Source organism: Alosa pseudoharengus, unplaced genomic scaffold, assembly GCF_046254945.1.
Source record: "Alosa pseudoharengus isolate Yale_2024_CS ecotype anadromous, Long Island Sound unplaced genomic scaffold, YU_APseudo_1.1 YU_APseudo_1.1_scf_15, whole genome shotgun sequence".
In the NCBI taxonomy this organism is placed as follows: domain Eukaryota; kingdom Metazoa; phylum Chordata; class Actinopteri; order Clupeiformes; family Clupeidae; genus Alosa; species Alosa pseudoharengus.
In genome coordinates, this window is record NW_027468620.1 from 27,216,702 (window position 1) to 27,238,540 (window position 21,839).

The following is a 21,839-nucleotide window of genomic DNA, read 5'->3' on the forward strand; positions in this document are numbered from 1 at the left end:
AGCACCAGCACGAAAATGTGTTCAGAGAGCACGGGCAATTTTCAAAACACTTCTGCTGGGGGTCATGTGCTTTACGAGGTGTGACGTCATGTAGCTTGATATAATGAACACGCGCTCAGAGTGTTCCGTTTGAACTGTATGTTTCCCAAATGTCGAGATAGAGCCTCTCACGCGACCCGTTTTCTTTTTTTCTGGACAGACTCCTTACCGTATTTCAAGGTAGTTGACTGTGGCAAATCGTTGCTGAACCGCACGCGATACTCAGGGTTCCGCGCTAAGGTTTCGGGCAGGTAGAAGCTATACGGTGCATTCCAGAAAGTGGTGAACAGTGCCGTGCCGTGCGCCTTGCCTGCAGTGCGTGTATTCGGAGCGCAGAATAGATACACTCGTGTAAGAAATGGCCGGGGCAGGAAACGGCTCTGACTTTGGGTACCAGTACTCCAACTCTGCGTTGCTGAACAGAAGTGTATACTGTTTGAACTTGAGTGATAACCTGACTCAACTGGACGCCAATAATTCGAGATGTGACCCGCCAGTGCAGGATAAGGGTTCGACGCCCGTGGTCATCGCCATCATCATCACCGCGGTTTACTCTATCGTTTGCGTGGTGGGGGTGGTCGGCAATGTCCTGGTCATGTATGTGATTATAAGGTAAGAAGTTCCTCAAGTGAAGGTTCTCGGAATTCTCGCAACAAGTTTGGTTTGCACCAGTTCACGGTGCAGAGGTCATTGCCATGGTGACAGCATCATAAATTTGACAGCAGGATGATGGTTAACATGAATATCACATGATTTCACCTGTTGACAGCTGATGTTGTCTGAAGTTTTTGTTTACCCCCTGTACCCAGGTAATACCCTTAAATACCCATTTAAATGTGTAGTAACGACACCGAATATCATCCGCTTGGATGTGAACAATGACTGTCTTCTTAAGAAATGGCACATGGATGAGTTCGACTTAAAAAATCTGTAGCCCGACTGATCATATTCCATGATGGTACATTTTTATTGTTAATTGTAGGACGTGCGTGGCGACGCGCCACATTGGACATATGGTAGAATTCAGTTCACATATCAATTGACTTTGTATCTGTAATGTCGATGGAATGTTTTGAAGTTCGACATACTTAGTGGACATGTTAAATGCATGGATTTTTTTAGACAGAAATGCCACAAAAATATGATTGCCTGTACCGTTTCATGTACAAATCTGGTGGCACACTACTGTTTTCACGTTAATGTAAAACGAGGAGCGCCTTGATAAAGTAATGGAGAAATGCTTAGTGTGTCGTTGGTTATGTATCCTGGAATTGTTTATTGTTAGTTATAAACTAATTAGTAATTTGTTATTAACAAGATTTGCCTAAAAGGAATACACGATACCAATGACGGACCACTCTTCTCCCTCAGAGGCATAGATAGCCTAATGTTTCGACATGACATTGATACCTAAATCAGAGTGCTCGACTCGACGTGTTACATTTCATGATTTGGTTTTGCTCACGAGCCTGGGGTTAACTTATGATTTGTAATATTTAGCTACATTATTTTTATATTTAGAGGCAGTACAAGATGCACGCGACATTACTCACTGGGAGACAAGGGGACCAGGCGAATTGAGTGGGCTTTCCATTTAACCAAAACTCATTTCGCCCGTTATGATCGCTTTGCGCGTAAGCAGTCCGTGATTGCCAACACTCACACAGACATTACATTTCAGAGATGGTGTCAATATCTGACTAGTCTCACGTGTTTCTAAATGATAACGTGCAGTTGTTCAGCATACATTTGCGCTAATTCGTTTATGCACCTTCTGCATGCGTAGTAGCTAGTGAAATCGCACAAAAGCAGTCGAAATATCATATTCTTATCTCATATTGCCTGTACACACACACTGTAGGCTACCTTTGAATAGGTTGGTTGTGAAATATGAAGAGACATATGATATTGTTAGGCTACTGAGTGACATAGAGTGGGGGACATAAGCATGCACTAAGGGTTAGGCTGGATGCCACTACAACTATAATGGATCACAGCAGAGCATCATAAAAGTACTACAATCAATCATCACAATATGGGAGTGTAGAACATGATATACACACAATCTGTCTGTCATCGTCATCCACAAATTCACTCCAAAGTGTGATGCATGCAAACTACAATATAGGACCATCAGACTAAGAGAGTGGTTTTAAATTCCAATGAATGAATCTATCCCATAAACTAATCTGTCTAATATACTCTATGAGAATATAAATCATATTATCTGATAGTATTTTGATCATTAACAACATAATCTATAATTTTTCTTTCAATGCATCTCCTTGCATTCCTCCTCCTGTACGAGGAGTTTGCCCTCCTACCCTCAGGTAGACGCTTTAGAGTACTAAACTGCAGATTAAATAAATACAAAAACTCCTTTATCCCAACTGTCATAAATATGCTCAATGATAGGTAGCTTGGCTACCTATATGTTATTCAGTGTGCAGCTCTGACTTTTTTTTTTTTTTTTTTGTAACTGTGGTGGTGTGGAGCTGTATGTGTAACTGTTGTTTTTTAATTGCCTATTTATGAGCTGTGTATGTGTGATGCAGTGATCGTGAAGCCCAAGACAAATTTCCCCTTGGGGACAATAAAGTATACTTTACTTACTTTACTTACTTCTAAAAAAATACCTCTGGCTGTGAGAATGTTTTTGATGCAACCTGACAGATTTTTTTCAGTGTAGCTATCACAAGCAAGACATGGTGTAAATAACTGTCTTGTGAGTAAAACTGCTCACTACTCAAGCTACCCTGTCAGCGATAGAAGTATTTTGTGCAGGCTGTTCACACCGTAAGTGCCATGTTATTGCAAAATCTTTGAGGTGACAGGGTCTTGATAGTCTGGAAATCTACTGATCTTGAGCTTCAGTCCACTGCACACAGCTACGGTACTCTCACAGCATTTAAACAAGCCTTCCTAGCTCAAACCTATCTACAAAGGCAAGGTTAAAAATCACTCGGAAGAGAGTCGCTGTCGCCGACCACATTGCAGCTGACACTGGAACAGATTCGGCCCAGATCTGGCACGGAGCCAGCTGACCTGGGGCCAGATAAGGGCCGCATCCGTTCCAGCCTCTGCTGCTCTGTGGACGGGTAACCTAAAGGCCATTTTGTTTTTCAGACAACAGCAGACACCGCTTGTCTGTGTTTAACCCCTGAAGGGAAATATTTTGTCGAAGTGTCCAGATTATTGTACAGCGTCTTAAAAGATCATGTGGTATCAAATGCCAAAAAAAAATGTGGTCAGGGTTTAGCCTTGTTGACAGGTTAACACGTTTATCTGGGTTCTCCCAGGAAGCATTGAGGATATGCACAAATCATTTAGTTCCTGGCCCTCAAATGTATACATTAAAGTAGCCATTAGTGGCCATTTAATTTCTATGAATCAGATGGAATCATTCTAAAAAACAAACCTCATTAAAACTGGTAAAACTGTTATCAGCCATTTGCCAGTTCACTAATGATATTTAAGACAGAATGCCATGTTGATTCCATATTGGTTTACAGGGGTCATCCATCAAGCCAGAGGCTGTTGGTTGTGTTTGTTTACCAGTGACCAAGCCAAGTATGTATGTCTGAAACCATCTGCACTACAGCAGAGAAATATCTCAGACTCCGGCCTTACAAACACTTCTCACAATGAAGAGGTCTACTCTCTTTCACAATTAAACATTTGGTAGAGCATCACATAGACACAGTAAAACCTTTATTTATTTAGACAAATACTTTCATCCTAATCTTGTATAACTTAAAGTATACAGGTGGGATATACAGACAGTGTGTTGGGTTTTTCAGAAATCTAACCTATGATCTTGTAGTTATCAGCACCTTAAAGGTTACTAGTGGAACTGCTAGCACACAATGGCCCAAGCCTGGCCCGCCACACAGGGTAATTCATCCCACCCCATAAATAAGCCTGGCCCGCCACACAGGGTAATTCATCCCACCCCATAAATAAGCCTGGCCCGCCACACAGGTTAATTCATCCCACCCCATAACCAAGATGGAACTGGAATATTGAGTGCAACAAACACTGAAAAAATATATAACATCTGGCATCTTAATTAAACATATCGTAACTTCCAGACTATTTCTTCAGTTATGAGGTTAATACACGTGTGCAGTTAATATGGTATTAATATGGTTTTGTTTCTTTTAACTTGCATAAAACACTGTCCTGCGGCTTATACACAATGCGGCTAATACACAGGAAATTACTGTAATAAGCTGATCAAAGAATACAGTACATATTTTGGCCTTCTCTCATATGTATATTTTCAGTAGAAATCTAAACATGACAAGGACAAATGAAAGGTGATGTCGATAGCATTGTGAGGGAACATTTAAAGGGGAACTATGCAGGTTTTTTAGCTTAATTTACCTTAACTTAACAGCTTCGGAGTCATTGGAATGGTTATATGACTTTTTCCAGGTTGAATGGTGGCCTTCTCCCTAGCGTCTGTGAGCGGAAAAAACAGCCTTGCAACTTTGGTCCGGCAGGCCACCGGCCTCAGAGTCAGAAAGTGTCGTGGTCTCGCAATGTAATAAATTGCTTTACTGCACTACACACATACTCGCCAGGCATTGGCTAGGACAAGGTAGCGATGGAGTTTCTCAGATTTTCGTTATGGCAGAGCCGGCGGGAAAAAAAACGCGAGTTAACAGTTGTCGGAGGAACAGGAAAAGAGGAAACGGCAGACTGACCAAGCGAGGAGTGTTGTAAAATATATACTGTATATTCTGAAGCTGTAGGGGGAGCTCTGTGGAAAAAAACTGCGAGCTAAAAGTGAGAAAACGGCGACGAAATAGCAAAAACTGCATAGGGTCCCATTAAGTATGATGAAATGTCCATCTTTGATGGAGCTGTCAATAGGTACTTGCAAATCACTCCATTCCCACTCTTGGAGATAGGGGATGAGGCAAATGACTTAGCCTCACCCTTCAGAGTCAAAACAAACCACTGCGTGATGATGGCATTTAGTAGCCTCACACCTTGCCTGTTTCAGCGTATGCTTCATTAGGATGCGCGGTGACTCCTAACTAGTGCACTCCTGTGCTGGCTCCCATCCCTTGATCAATATCCCGATTGGAGCGGAACAAAGGCTTGTCGACCTTCCTGATGTCATTAGTGCTGTTTGACAGGGATGCTGCAGTGATTTCATGTTGCTATGGGACAGAGTGTCATATTACTTGTCTCCAGCTGAGTATTGTCATAACTCTTTGACATTTCACTTAGTGGAAAAGGTCAAATTAGGTGAAATGACAGAAAAGGCTTTCAGTCAATCCATCCACTAACTTGACTGTCAAGGTCACTATTCTTTACACACAAGCTGTTGTCACATTGATATTTTCCACACTCGAGAGTAACCTTGGTTCTTTGTCTTTGTTTTTCTGTAGCAACCAACAAATGAATGCTTGAGCTTAAGCAATTTTAGTAATAAAATGGATGGATGTTCATGGCGCCCCTAGTGAAAAGTAATTGCGTTACCCCGTCCACTCATTGCATTTCTCCCTGGAGCCCTTGCAGCACTGCCACTGCTTACACCATTCAGAAGCCGCGCGCCATCAAGTGACACTCACTGTGTCTCGGCATCTGACAATCATTTGGAAAATCACTTTTTTTGCATTTCTTTTATTTTAGTCTCTCTCTTTCACTCATGTGTGTGTGTGGGGGGGGGCGGGGCACATGGGTCACAGAGAGGAAGACCATGCATTGTCATGGAGACATGTTATCTACCCTGTCAACCACCCCCCCACCCACCCTTACCAAATATCTGCCACTCCCACCCGTCTTGAGCAACATCATACCTGTGAAGAGTGACAGGAAGACAAAAAAGGGGGCGGGGAGAGTGGGAAAACTAGCAACACTGATAACAAAGGTTTCCCAGAAGCATTGCATTTTCTTGATGACGCACTAAGGTGCTAACAGTTTTTTTTTATTATTATTGTTTGGGAAAACAAGACCACATCATGAAGGGAGCAATTGTTGATTTGCTCTTGGCTTTTTTTCAAAGGGAGATGGAAAAAAGATCAATATGAAAATGTGATTGCTGCCTATTATAGAAGGAGACATTTACCGATAATGAAAATTTGACCTTTCTCAAATGGCCATCATATCTCTTCCTCTGTTTGCTTTCGAATTTAAGACTCCATGATTCTCTTATCATTTATTTAGAGCCCACAGAAATTATCAATAGTGCTGGCTGTTAATCTCAGCCACAGCTGTAAGACTGACAGGGCCAAGGCACAAATGGAGGGCCATGCTGTCCACTCTGAACAGCCAATTTCCTCCACTGACCCATCATGTCTGTTTGCAATGTGCAATGTTTTGGAAGACTCTGTTTGCCCTTCACTTAGATGCAAGTCCTTGCCCAGTCGGTAATGGCACCCACAACATGCATTAGTTCCCAGCTGGCACCAGAAGAGAGTGGTTAATTGATCACCACGTATGTTCCGGCAATATTACTGTCCATTACACAATGCGGGTACATTTGCAAGGGCCTTAGATGGGAATTGAATGGAGGAAAGGTTTGAGTTCTTCCTTCATGTAACCCAGCAACCCGGTGCCATTCACCTACATGAATGTACATTAGTCTTGTGTTTTTGCAGAGTAAATATGGAGTAAGCCAGTAAATATTCTCTGAAATACAGTAGGCCTACAGGTGTTTATGTGTGTGTTAACCTGAATTTGTAATCGGCGTAAGGCTATGCCTTTATATAGGATTTGACATTTGCGCTTGATCTCGTCAATCAATGGCATGCATTATTGACCATGGTTCTGGGCATGGGCTGCACAGCATGTGTAAAGTATGCTTTAGCCATTCGTTACAAAACCTGTGTTGACAGCCACATTTGTGTGTATTCACTCAAATATGGTACATTTTAGGTCGAATTATGAGTTGATTGTATTTCAAACATAAAAGGCCATGGTCTAGTAATAGTCTGAAAACAGTAAAAGAAAACAGCTTAGAAAGAAACTAGATTAGACATTAAGCCTACCTCAAGACAGTACAATAGAAAAATGAAAGAAACAATAGTAGCATTGAGTAAGCACTGCTAGCCTTGGCCTTCTCATGGAAAGACACACTATTACTCTGCAGACATGGCAGAGGGCAGCAGGTAGCTGTCAGAGAGCAGGACACAAGAAACATGGTCTAGAAAGACCCACAATATTAAAGCACACATCCGCGGTGACATCCCAGAAATCAGCTCAGAAATGGGGGACAACAGCCCTGGCATGGTCGTGCCCATCACTGTCAGAACGCTTGTAAAGATAAATATAAAGATTTTATGTCATGCCTTAAAAGTCACAATGGCCAGAACAGTGCCTCATTTTGTCAAGGTGAAAAATGTGGTGCTATGCCCATGCAATTCTTGCAATTTAATTAATAGCCCACATGGTCCTCTAGTTGTCAATTCAGTGTTCAGGCCAAACACTCCAACACTTGTACACAGTACTGGTATACAGCGCTTGTACATAACACTTGTACACAACCCTAGCTCCGTAAATGGGAAACAAATAGTGGCTCAAATGGAGCCATAAACAATCCCAGTCATCCACACAGAGCCTCAGAATCACACCAAGGAAGAGTGAAATTTAAGTGGCTGCTAAGCATGACTGCCAACAACCTTGACCTGAAACGCAGCCTGCATGTTTGAGATAATTTAATGCTGATATCAGGTTGAATGTTAAAGGAGATCCTACTGCTTTGTTTGACCAACATTGCTGTCCTTATTTACAGTCAGAGTGCCATTACTGGCAGAGGGAGAACCGTTAGAGCTAATTGTGTCTTTGGAGTTAATTATCTGACTTAGGCTGTTAAATCTCTAGTCCATTGCTACATTTTGTGTTCATGTCCACTAAGCCACTGAGTCGATGGCCATAAGGTGGTAGATTTTACACGGCAAGCAAATTTGATTTATTTTTGATAGTTTTTAAACTGAATGCCTTCAGCTTCCTTGTCACTCTTGGTGCCCATGTGTTGCTTCAGAGCAAGGGCATAGGTTTGGTCTCAGCTGCGATAGGGACACAACCCTTGTCCATTTTCCAAATCACAGTGAGTGCAGCCTATGTCTGTCTTATCTTCTACTGTCTTTATTGTACAGTGGAGTTTAGTTTTATACTTATACTTATGTTTACCATTTCTGCTGTAAGTGCATGTTGTGTGTTATGTCTGTATGCTACTGAGACCCTTGAATTTCCCCTTGAGGATCAATAAAGTATCTATCTATCTATCTATCTATCTATCTATGTTAGTGCCCTCTCACAGTTTATAAATGGTCAGTGTGAACCATAGAACTCCGCAATCTCCTCTAGCCTCGTCTTTGTTGCCTTCATGTCTTCCTTTTAAGTTTCCTACATTAAAAAGGAGATAATAATTATCAACGATTATGAACCAACTGGAACCTGCCACTATCTCTCATTTGTGCGTGCTCAAGATGGGTTCCCCATTAAATGGAGTAGCATAACGTTCAAGTAGATTGAGACTGAAAGGACCCAAAAATTATCTTTGCATGTAAAAAACTAAAATATTGGTAGGGACAATTTTGTTATCCCAAGATATTGGTGGGATAAGTCACCATAGTCCCCATGCAAACCTACGTCCATGCTTCAGATCCAGAGAGGTGTGTAGGCCCATGGCTGTAACGTGAAAAATGTTAAGCTGGCACCCAACGGCCTTCTCAATTATACATACAATATCAACATTATAATTTGGGCCGCACTGTTACCGAGCTCCCGCCTTATCTCTGGGGAAAACTCAGGAGCAGTTCATTTAGCACTTTTTATTCACCAGAAGCTTTTTCATTTCAAACCCCTGCTTCGGGCTCACTGCATTAATCATGAGCCTATTAAATAGGTGCCAGATCTCCTCCCAATCGAAAGAAAGAAAACAAGGATGGAATTGAGCTGCTGAAGCTGGGGATCCCTTTAGAAGGGGAGCAGAAGTGGAAAACATGGCTTCCCCTCTGATGCTCTGCTTCTCAAAACCACATGGAGTTAAGTAGCTTTGGTTTAAGTTAGAGGCTCATTGCTCATTTTGATACATTAATAGGGTTAGTCTGTAGTATTTCATTTGAGGTGTTTATTTTTTATGAAAAAAGTTAACAGTTCTCAGTTGCACTCTTAAGAGCAGTTTCAGTTTGTGTTTAAAAAAGGTATTATTTGTTATAGATTTATCAAAAATAGATACAAATAGATACAAATCTTGATTTGTTGTACAGAAACTAATATTCCGAGTAAAATAACTGAATTACTGCTATTTTTATGTTAATGTGTAATGATATAATGCATTACCTTCTTCCATTTTGTTGACAGTTATGGTCTTTACATATGGTCATAACAGATAAGAATAAACATTTCAACCTACATACAAATAATATCCAATACAGAATTTATTTTGAAATCATACTGTATCTTTATATGAAAGCTATGAAATCTAAGCATTTTATTTATATTATGTGTTTTTCCTTAAGATTATTTATCAGAGCAGAAATATTGGCTGGTGGGGTGGCTATAATTCTGAATAACGGGACACCTATGAAGTAGCCTAGATCTGGTAAAAAAGTGGTAACTATAACAGCCATAGTAGGATGACGGTTGAGCCTGGAAGCAGGCTTCACAACAATGGAATCCACTGTAAAGCTAACTGTCCATGCTATTGCTGTTAGGGCCATAGAAAGATGTACAACAAACTGAACAAGGCGGCTTGTTTTTAAACGGAACCGGGTGTTTCCTTTGCGTGCTATGAAGGCATGACTATTGCCTATAGTGGCAACCGGGTGATAAGCGGGATAACAGCCTTCAAGGTGTCCTGTTATACGGAATTAATGGACTCGGGCGGAGGAATTCTTTGCCTCCCTCCTCTTCCATTAATTCTGTATAACAGGACACATCGGCAAACGTTATCTCTTACTTATAATATATAGAAATGCTAACTTGTGTTAGACACTTCTGCTGTCTTTATACGATAGGATCCTACAGTAGGCACATAGGGCAGGATAAAATGAGCTCCTGGACACTACTATTCAAAGGGCACTACGAGATCGCCTCTCTCTGCCCTGCAGGACATCTACACCAGAAGAGCATGAATAAAGGCCAAGAACATTTTCAAAGACATTTCACACCTTCACAATAGACTGTTCGGACCACTGAGGTCAGGTTGATGGCTCTGTGGCCACAAGGCAAAAACAAAAAAGACTGAGGAGGAATTTCTATCCTCAGGCAATCACACAAAACGTTTTAAAACTACACTACATTAACTAACTTACACACATTGCAGCCCCTTCTTTATTTTTTTTATTATTTTGTATCTTTCTTTATCTTTATAAATAGTTGATGATCCCTCAGGACACCACTGCAGAGGAAGAAGTTGAGCAGTATGTCACTTCACTAAATGTTTTACAATAGTTCTATCAGAAAGACTCAGGGAAGTATAATGAAAGTTAACACATGTTTTAATCCATCAAAGGATACACAAAATACATAAGCAACAATAAGAGTCTTTGGCGTAGGCCTCGTCCTCGGTCCAGGTCACTGAATGTGCAGAACCTTGCAGATCCTGCCGGAATGCAACGGCAGGTGGCGGAGCCTACCCCCCGGACGTCTGGACAAGGCCAAACTGGTGGTGGTTAGGGGAGGGAGGGAGGGAACATCGAAAATCGGCACCTGAAAGCAACAGGCAGGTGCAAAGTCATGTCATTATAAAGACTGATGCAGACAGGTGATTGGACAGAAGTAATGAATAATGAATGATGAGTGACCAATTAAGTCTTCCTGACAGAACTAACGCTAACGCTTCCATTTATCTATATCTATGTGACAAATAAAATCTTTGAATCTTTCAAATGACCTAAAATGCTTTGATATTCATATGGAAATGCACCAACACTTTAATTAAGGGTCCTTCATTTGAAAATAATCTCTCTTCAGTCTACTGGCATGAGGTAGCCAAGCTCTTCGTTACCCACAAATCAATGCATAATGCACATCGAGAGTTTCTGTTTCATAATGATAAATAACAACAGATCAGGATCAGCAATATTTCACCTCAACTTGAGGGTTAAGCAATTTAGTCTGTGCTGAAACGGTAGATTTGATGGACAGTAACAAACCACAAGCTCTTTTCAAACTTTGGCTGTTGAGCTGCAAGCATAGCCTTCAGCAGTTTGCCCGCTTGATTGCAGAGGTGATCGCCAGGGGTTGCTCTGTTAGCGGAACATTCTAGATGGCAATCTGTTGTCAGTCCCTTCCTCCCAGCTGCCTGGCAAATAGGACAGGAGGCCCTGATGGCTCACTGAAACAGCTCCAAGCCTCCCTCCAGGTGATAAGAGACGTGATCAAAGGGGAAAGTTAGAGCTCAGTCGGCATCAACTTCAGACGAGGAGGAAGTGCTTTGGTGGGTTTGGCAGCATCATCCCCGACCTCATCACACGTCCGTGCCGGAATAGGGCCAGATGAGAGCCAGAGTCTAGCATGGTGGAGAGCAGCGGGCCGATCCATTCTCAAAGGTACCCAAGCAGACTGTCTGTTTGCATTATCATTTATTTGGCCTCGATCACGCCTCTCTGACACATTCCGATTAGAATTTCCCTCATTGCCGACCAATAGAGCATCATCTATTACCTCGCCCCATCTGGCAGACGGGCTTTCTCCAAGACGCTTGTGAATCAAGAGTGAGTGACAGGCGGGTGGGAGACCTAGCACTGTTGCACGAGAGCAGAGAAAAAGGAGCGCCTGATGCCAGTCCTTGACAGGGATGCTCCCCCATTCTGACAACTTTCTTTCTTTCATGGCTGCTGCCGATTTGCCTTTACAAATGGCAAACGCATGTTTGACTGACAGTTTGTGTCCGTCACCACCATTGCACTCTCTCATTTTGAACAAAGGCGTGAAGACTGTCAAATGGAGATAAATAGAATATGTGTCACAATGACAAACATGAATATCTCTGTATTGCACACAATTAAAGATCAAAGAGAACAACAGGGATCTCTGGGTAATTACTTTCTGTAAAGAAATGATTTCGTCTTTTTGAAGAAGCCTACAAAGAGTAGAAAAATACAAACTAATGCCCACATGTTGGTCCATTTTCATTTGGGAAACACTTAGACTGGTTCCACTGGATGCTAGAAGTGGAGGGACATAACAGGCAGAATGTGCAGTGGTGTTCCTAAGCAACCAACCAGTTTGAGGTTTCTGCTACAAGCAATGTATCCACTCTTTGGTCTTGTGACTTACACAGGAGAGCCTCAACTGAGGGGCATTTCTTTGTGTATGTATGCTATATGTCCACAACTGACAATTTTGCAAGTAGAATATAGTCACTTAAATCGTTACAACCATCAACAAACCAATTCTTTGTACTCTTTGTGTCAGACCATCATAGGCTGGCAACATTTCTAAACCCTTGGCTTTGTCACTGGATTTGGAGTGTCATCTCAGACAAAGTCAAAAATCTATTTTGTTTCTTGTTGTGGCTTCAAAAAAGAATAAGAGTTGGGGGGAGGGGCATCTTTTATTTCTGTCGTGCCTATGCTTGATAAAGGTAGCAAGTTCAAAAGCTATCACAAGCCCTTTTTTCTCTGACAGCACCTGTCACTTAGAGGGAGGATTATTCTTCCTGATGTGCCAGCGTGTTCAGGCCAGGTGTCAGAGCCCAACATGGCCACCCTTCATCTCTCGTCTTTAGCATGATGTTTATTCAGTCTCAACCTCATCACTGTGGCATTTGCATTATATTGCTTCAAAATATGCACTGAAACAAATTCTTGTGTTTCCAAAAATATGTTGTGGTATGATGTGAAAGGGCAGGAAAAAACCTCACATGTTCACAGTCCGTATACATTCATAATAAGAAAAATTGAGATAGTCCTACCGCACACTGTTTTGACGTTTCACTTGATTTTATTCAGAGCGAACAACGCGTTTCGCATATAGCGTCCTCAGGTTCGCTCAGGAGGACGCTATATGCGAAACGCGTTGTTCGCTCTGAATAAAATCAAGTGAAACGTCAAAACAGTGTGCGGTAGGACTATCTCAATTTTTCTAATTAAGTATGTTCCTGCAATCTACCTGCACCTAACCAGGCTGTGCGTGGATCTTGGTATTATTTGGAACATTCATAATAAGCTTCATTTAATTATTTAACTGTTGTTGGATGCAACTGCATGTCACTAGGGGCTCTCCGACTGTCTTGGACCATGTTCACTGGCGTCCACAAGTCATCTCCATTTAGTTATACTGTTGCATGAAACCCCCTTGCAGCTAATGAGAGGGGGCTATTCCGATTGTAGCGTCCAAGAACTTGGTATTCAAATAGTGTCTTTAATACAGCACTAAGGCAGGTCACAGTGGACTCTAATTCATGACTACAAAGGCACTATGAGGGGCCACCGACTTCCAGTGGACTCTGAGAGAGTTGGTGGCATTAAGATAACAAGGTTGGATGAATTCATTTTTAATAGGGCGCCATCGAACCCTTGCTGCACCACAGGGTTTAGTGTGTGCTTTGATCAGTGGGGAAAGCTCAGTGCTTGAGCTGTCTACCTCAAAGAGCTTGAAAGCAATGGAGCACTATGTGTTGTGAGCCTGTCATCCCTTTAAGTTATACTCAACAACGCTACTGTACGGACAATTTCCTAGGGCTAGAAATAATACAAAAAAATGTCCTGCTGATAAATGCCCTTTCAAAATATTCATGTCTTAAGAACATAATAGGTGTGACCTGGCACTAATTAAGGTGTATTAGTGAAGAAAGTCGATGTTTTATGTTCTGCTCAGCAATAGCCCTCCAGAATCCCCTTTGTGGCAAGTAACACTGAGAGCCCTGGAAGATTGTTCTCACATCCAATTTTCTACTGCTCAAGAAGGTTATTCTCCACTCCAATTCAGGTGTAGAAATTGGATAGAGAAGCACAAGAGTATTGAACCTCCTTTTCTCACAAACTGGAGCAAGACTGAGAAACTGAAACTCAGCCAGTGCAGACGTGACGGCTGTTTCACCCTTACAGGGTCCTGGTCCTGTGATGCCTGGTATCAGTGTTGCGTGTTGTTTCAGATGCGTGTGTGGGACGTAAAATGCGCCGATTGCCTGCTCTGCCTCACTGACAACCACCATAAACATTCAGGGTGCATCCATCACACATAAGACACACATCCTCAGACAGTGTTAGTGTTATTCAGTGATGGGTTAGCGTGTTAGAAGACAAAACGTTCCCCCTGCTTGTGTTTTCTCTAGAATGGACTCCAGATTATCTTGTACTTGTTGAGTTAAAAATGTGTGTTCTTTAAACACAGCTGTAGTTCTGTTGAATTTCACACTCCTTTAATCAAACACCAAGTATTTCATGAAGAAAGGAAGAGAAATCTAAGTAACTATAATCTGTACCAACACAATTTTGTGTATTTCTTTTTTTTTTTTAACTTAAGTCAGACCTACATAGTGTGGAATTTTATCTTCTTGTGAAGCTCCTCAGGGTGCTTTTCATTTCCAAATCTTATATTAAGAATATTACTTGCAAGAAATGCAACACTCATGAGGTTGTTATAGCTTCATTTAGAAATACTCTGATCAGCCTAAGCTTGTCTGTTCTCTGCTAATGTCTCACAGTGGTCCAAGATAACAGTAGACCAAGAGGTCCTAGATAACAGTAGACCAAGTGGTCCCAGATAACAGTAGACCAAGTGGTCCCAGATAACAGTGGCAAAGAAACAAATACCAAAAGAATGTTGAAGATCTGTTCCCTGGTCAGTGGCTCCTGAGGACAAGCAAGAACTTTCAATTGAGATGGCGTGAGCTCAAGAAAGCTCTCTGTTCCCAAAACTCTTTCAAAAAGTCCATCTGCATGTAATTCCCACTTCCAGGAGATCCGATTCTTGGACAAGCACGCTTGAATGAGCTCACACAAATGTTGGTAATTGACAAAACTTTTCAACTGTGCTATTTATGCAAAGATTGAATGGGTGCTACAATAATGAATTTGAAATTCATCTGAAACAGACAATTACATATGACAGTAAGGAAATCAATATGGAAATATGCCTGCATTGATATTCCACAGTAGTTGAATTGGTTTTCAAATTCTTTGTTTATTCAACAGTCTTTGCATTAAACAAGTGGATGCTGATTGCTTCAAATGAGGGGGGAAAATGAGGGGGGAAAAGATCTTATTCACTCTGATTGAAAAGGTATCCACAAAGCTCCCTCTGTGACTGTGTGTGAAGTAGCCTTGGAAGAAGTAGAACAAATAAAAGGCGAAGAGAAGAAAAGATAGCCTTGCATCTTGTGCTGCCCTTAAAATCATAATTGCATCTCTGTGATTCAACAGCTTGTTAAGGGCACTTCATCATACAAAATTGATATGCATATCTGTTGAAACTCTCAAACAGGTGAGTGCATCTTCAAATGATTCACAAGGACTAGAATTATGTGTGTGAACTCGGAAGCATATCTCTTCTTTGGGTAATAACCAGATGATTATCATATTTATGGTATTTGTCCCTGCAGAATACAGTCTGTATTATCAGCTTTTTAAATTCAATTAGTGCCACATGCACATTAACTGAAATGAAATGCCTTTTCAGTGTGCTCAGCATCAACCGAGCGGACAGACACGCTCACCTATGCCATGCTTTCGCATATTAAAACTCTTATCTATGCCCTCAGATAAGCATGAAATGAATACAGACCATCTACGTGTTTTAGGCACATTCAGAAATATACTCATTATCATACTTCTATTGCTGAGCAAATCTTTTCTCTAAGCTTAGGGTCCAGGCAGTATGTAGTGATGATGACGACATGCTACTGAATTAAACATACAGCAAGCGCTTACAGCACACGGCAGTGTGACATACAGTGCATTTATTGAACAGGGCTTTATCCCCCCCCCCCCCACTTCAAATGCACAGTAATGAGAGCACTTTATCAAAGCACCTCTCGTGAATATTCTGCATATCTACTCGCTTTGTTTGCAGTCACTCCAGGCAGCGAGGGACTTTAATAATGGCTTTCCCCTAATGGATTCCCCATTTCCACTGTTTTCACTTTTTCTGTCTCTTCATCCCCCCATCTCATCTCTCTCTCTCCCTCTCTCTCTCTGGCTCCTTACCCCATCATGCCCCTTTCTTTACATAATCCAGATACACCAAGATGAAAACGGCCACCAATATCTACATATTTAACTTGGCGCTGGCAGATGCACTAGTCACAAGTACTCTGCCCTTCCAGAGTGTCAACTATCTGATGGGCACCTGGCCTTTCGGGGACATTCTGTGTAAGATTGTCATGTCGATAGACTACTACAACATGTTCACCAGCATCTTCACCCTCACCACCATGAGTGTCGACCGCTACATTGCCGTGTGCCACCCAGTCAAGGCCTTGGACTTCAGGACGCCGCGCAACGCCAAGATTGTCAATGTGTACAACTGGATCTTGTCCTCGGCCATCGGGATCCCCGTCATGATCTTAGCCTCCACCGTTGTTGACGAAAGGGGGTACAACAGTAAGTTGACTTTATCTTTCTCTTCACACAATCATACATGTTATTTTCATCATCACTATCCCCTAGATGCCTAGCACACTGTCACACACATATGTAGGCACCCTCATATAAAAATCATATAAAAATCTATAATTTGCAAGTTAGAGTCTGTGTCCGTCACAGACTCTAACTTGCAAATTATAGATTTTTATATGATTTAATATTTGTGCTGGTGTGACATGGTCCTTTTGTAAACATCGTTACACGGTTTGTGGCTCTCTGAGCATTCCTCACCGCATTGACGGCTCTGCATTTATCAAGTGCAGTGCAGCAGAAAAGCGTGCATGTATCTTCTCCAGCTCAACTGCTGATCCCATCCATTTGAAGAATGGAGAGTTGGCCGTACAAATTGCAGGCAGGAAATGGGAATCATCAGCAGACTGAAATGAGTCAGCAAAAGAGATGCTTTAATCCCACCGCTGTTGGAATGTACGACATGCCGATTCAATTTAAATTGATCCGACATAGCACAGTTGAAATGGGGGATGATCTCAAAGCATCCCACTTTGCACATACAGAAGAGGCTGTGGGAAACTGATGTGTGACATTTAAACAACTCAAAAATACAAAAATCATTCTCTGGCATGTTCTGAAAAGGTCAAGTCAAGACTAAACCCTCATTCCAACTGACTGGTGTTTTCTCATCTTTTTACTGTTCTGCCATTTTCCTCCCCTGTAGCTCCTGCTGCCATCGTTGACTGCAACCTTAACTTCCCCCACCCGTCCTGGTACTGGGAGAACCTGGTGAAGATCTGCGTCTTCATCTTCGCCTTCGTCATGCCCGTCCTCATCATCACGGTGTGCTACGGCCTGATGATCCTGCGGCTGAAGAGCGTGCGCATGCTGTCGGGCTCCAAGGAGAAGGACCGCAACCTGCGGCGCATCACGCGCATGGTCCTCGTGGTGGTGGCCGTCTTCATCATCTGCTGGACGCCCATCCACATCTTCGTCATCATCATAGCGCTGGTGGCCATCCCGCCGTCGCTGCTGCAGACGGTCACCTGGCATTTCTGCATCGCGCTGGGCTACACCAACAGCTGCCTCAACCCCGTGCTCTATGCCTTCCTGGACGAGAACTTCAAGCGCTGCTTCCGCGAGTTCTGCATCCCTACCCCGTCGGTACTGGACCTGCAGAACTCGTCGCGAACGCGGAACCCACCAGGGGGGCGTGATGGCCAGTCCACGGGCCAGACAGTGGTCCGGAGCAACCAGCAGGTATGACTAGCCGTGGAGACGTCGTCGGTGGAGGTGTGCGGGCAGCCCAGTGACGACATGAATTCCGAGCTCACGCTGGAGACCACAGGGCTGTGAAGCCCTAAACTTGCGTGGCGCACACACGCACACACACACACACACACACACACACACACACACACACACACCCCATGCACACACATGCATATTCAAAAAGATCATACACATAGAGAGCCATGCAAATCGAAATGGTGATACAAGCTTTGGCTGCAGTCAGCTTGCAAGCCCAGTAAGGCTTGCCCTTCGCTTTTTTCCATTTAATGTACTGTACGTACATACAGTAATTTTTTAGTAAATGTCATGTGTTGTTCGGGGAAAGGAATTCATGTTTCAGCTTTCACAAAGAGTCTTGGAAGTCATTACAAAAAGCTTTGTGCTGTCTGCTATATATGTTCTGCAGAATGTATGGTTTGGTATTGTTTGTAATTTGTGTTTACAGACGTGTTTGTTTGCTTTTTAAATGCTCTTCAGTTTTGTAAAGTGAATCTTTGGCCTTTTTGTTCTAGGTAGTTACCAGTGCAAAGACTAACAAACTATTTCTTCAACATGTGCCATTGAATATTGTTGTATACTGAAACTACATTCAATATATATATATATATAATATATTGAATATTTATCAAATAAAGATGAACAGTTCAACTTCAGCCTTGAAAGCCTTTAAAATGGCATGTGTAAATAGTTCAGTTAGTTTCATGTAAATAGTATGTTTTCTATATTTGAAATACTACACAATGCTTTGGATGGTTTAATTAAGCTCGTATTTGAAATTGAAATGTAGTAATGTACCCATTTTCAAAATGTCGGCAGTCTTAAATAACAGCACGCATTGTTTGTGGACTCCAAAGGATTCCGGTGACAATTGTGTCAGAGCTTTGTGACACAGCGATCGATGCTTGTCATGTTTCAGTGGTGCCGTGCGTTTGTTGCACTGTGGACATGCTGTCATTGTCATATATATCATCATATATTGAAATGATAGACATGTCAGTTAAAGACATTTGTTCTTGTGTAATGAATCATGTTACACCACTTATTTTCAATATGCATGAATCCAAATGTTACATTTTGATGTAATAATAATAACAGTTGATCAATGAGTATCATTGTACATGATAAATTATGGCTTTGAATGTTTTTATACGAAATAAGTACTTAAATAAATCCATCTCAGCATACTGAACATACTGCGTTTATGTTGCATTTGGGGTCTACTTTGTCTGGAATGTTAACAATATGTGCGAGTGACGTGATGACATTTTATAACTAGGTGGAATCTGACCTCATTAATCTTCCTGTCACTCTTTGATGAGCCCAGAGATAAAATGAAGCACCACTGCTTATATCTATCCTAGTGTGGTGGATTTTGGGGAGAACTCAGAGTTGTCCTTTTTCTGCTTCAAAGCGACAAGACGCCACTGACAATCCAAATACCACTGAGAGGCATTAAACATTCATTACACAACTGAGAGGTGTTCACTTTACCACTGAGAGGAAAATGGTGGCTTTCCCCAGCCACCGTTGATAACAACTGACTCTAAGATAAAGAGGGGATTTGCTGCTTCCCCGCCACATCTGGGCCACACCATCACAGGCTGGCGTCGGTCTCTCCTCAGAGCGCTCCTGGCAGCTACATCTGCAGGGGGCGGCTGGCTGGCTCCTTTATTACCAGATTCTTTATTAGGCCGGGGGGCATCTCGGCTGGCTGTGGAGCCCCAGTAATTTGATTTCGTCATACGCTGAAAATCAAATAATCGTCCTCATTGTACAGTGTTTGTAACCCCACTTCCCACGAGCTCCTTTGCAGGAACTGTTCCAGATAAAAGGTGGCTGGGGGACTTGCTTGAGGGAAATTAAAGGGGAGACAGCCGAGGTGTTTGGAACCACTGCAACTTCTGTGTGTGTGTAAGACCCTTTGTGCACCTCTGCACTACTGGCTGTAGGCTATGCTATATTTACATATACATGTATATATATACACATACCTGTGGATGTGTCTCTACAGCCATCATTTCCCCGATGTGACCTCGGCAGACAAGTTTCTTTCTCTGCCACATTCTTATCAGCCTGTTAGGCAAACTCTACAGAACTGACTGCATGAGTGCCACTTTGCCACACTCATGTTAGCAGTGTTAATTAAATGTGCCACATTTGCCCTTTCAGTATCCTCATAGGGTTGATGAAGATGGTGGCTGACTCCAGATCCGCACCATAATAGAGCCAGGTGAGTGGCAGACCATCCCTGCAGTCAGCTGTTATCTGCGGTGCTCAGCTAGGCCAACAGTCCACACAGACCTCCGGCTCTATCTATCTATCTAGTTAGATGTAATTAAAGTTTTTAAGTGGTAGGTACTCAATCTAATAGTCTGTTGAGGAGGAGCTCCACTTTGTTAAGGGCATTAAATAAGTGTGACTTCTCGAAAAGGCCAAGTGGGTGTCAGAACGGGGACACAGTAGGCAGGTGGTGAGAGTTGTGAAAAGAATGGCTACTAAAATGGACGCCATGTAAATAACATGTCACAGGTTTGATATTAGCTGGTAAAAGAGGCTGCTTTATGCCTAACAAGGCAAGGCAGACAGAGTTATTTTAATGGAAATGTTTTATTGCCCGGACATACCCTGCTGAGGCTTGGCCCACAGCCTGTATACTGGGACAAAGAGCTATGTGTGCATTTCATTTCTGGTTCTGTAAACCTTCAAATTCTCTCAAAAACACTCAAAAATTACAGAAAAAAAAAGGGAAAAGGACAGATTTAGGAGACAGTGGAATTTTTTGTAATGCATTTCTACATCACAGCAAGTTTTCTGCATAACCATATACGGGACCAACATCTTGACGCTCCTAATCACTGCAGCAAATTTCAGCAAAGCATGGTGCCAATAAAGCAAAGATTTGTGAACCAATCACCCAACACAATTTCACTGTATGCACTTTCCCTGAATTTACATCCCCGTTTGTGAAGGACAGCTTGCAAAATGCGTCCGTACGAAAGCAGATCTATTTGAGGATTTCCCCACAAAATCCCAAGCCAGGTAAGCATCATCTCCTGGTAATTTTACTGTCAGTGGCAGAGCATTCTGAGAGAAGCTCTGGCAAACGAGTTTGCCGGTAATGTGCACAGTGAATCATGGGCGGCCGTATGTCATGGCACTCCCGCCCGCCTGCCTTCCCCTTGGCACTCTGCCCACTGACTCCGGTAATTGCCGCATTTGCGGGGGTGTGTGTGGGAGTGATGAGGTGGTGGTGGTGGTGACATGGTGGTGTGGTGACAGGAGGGTTGGGGGGGGGGGGGTAGGCTGCCTCACCCTTAATCATCCCACCCCCTCTCTGAGTGCTTCCTGTGAGGTGAGTGTGCAGTTTCACCATTTTTCTTTCTTGTAAGGGTTCTTAAACCCATTTCTCGACCCATTTTCCCATCCAAGTAAATAACAAATATATTTTTTTTTTTTAAATCAGAAGATGCCAAAGCAATTCACAGAAATTGAGTTGGCTGTTTTGGTTGTAAATATAAATTACACGGTCTTGAAATTTTGCAATCATACCCACATGTTGCCATCCATATCAGTTCTCCACAGCCCACACACCGAAGGCACGTCCATGGTTGCCTGCATCCATTTCCTACTTTATATGAGGGATTGGCATTTAGCAGCCTGTTGTGTATTGTTTGTGTTGAGATCAATCCCCCTGATCCTCTGTTTGCACATGGGCTTTCACTATAATAGGCATATCACAGAGACAGCTAGTCAGTGTGAGAGGAAAGAGGAAAAAACAAACAACCAAACCTTTCCACACTTTCACTCCTCGGACGCTTTCTCAGACCATGTACTCATACATCTATTTGAGTAGATGACAAAGGGACACCTTTATTGGGCTGTATGAGGACACCACTGCCAAAGATTTCATCCCATTGTCACTAATTAGTTACTGTATTGTAGCAGCATGAGCTGTATTGGTTACTGAAGTACGTTCGTGTCTCGTCATTAAAAGTTAGTCCC

At 42.4% G+C, this 21,839-nt stretch overlaps 1 protein-coding gene across 1 annotated transcript; it reads left to right on the forward strand.

The window, feature by feature from the left end:
• The first annotated feature begins 397 nt into the window (after window positions 1-397).
• Window positions 398-17,810, forward strand: oprm1 (opioid receptor, mu 1). The gene is made up of 3 exons (XM_076285114.1): window positions 398-651; window positions 16,186-16,550; window positions 17,269-17,810. The coding sequence occupies exons 1-3, from the start codon at window positions 398-400 to the stop codon at window positions 17,808-17,810; spliced, it is 1,161 nt and encodes a 386-aa protein (XP_076141229.1).
• The last annotated feature ends 4,029 nt before the right edge of the window (window positions 17,811-21,839 follow it).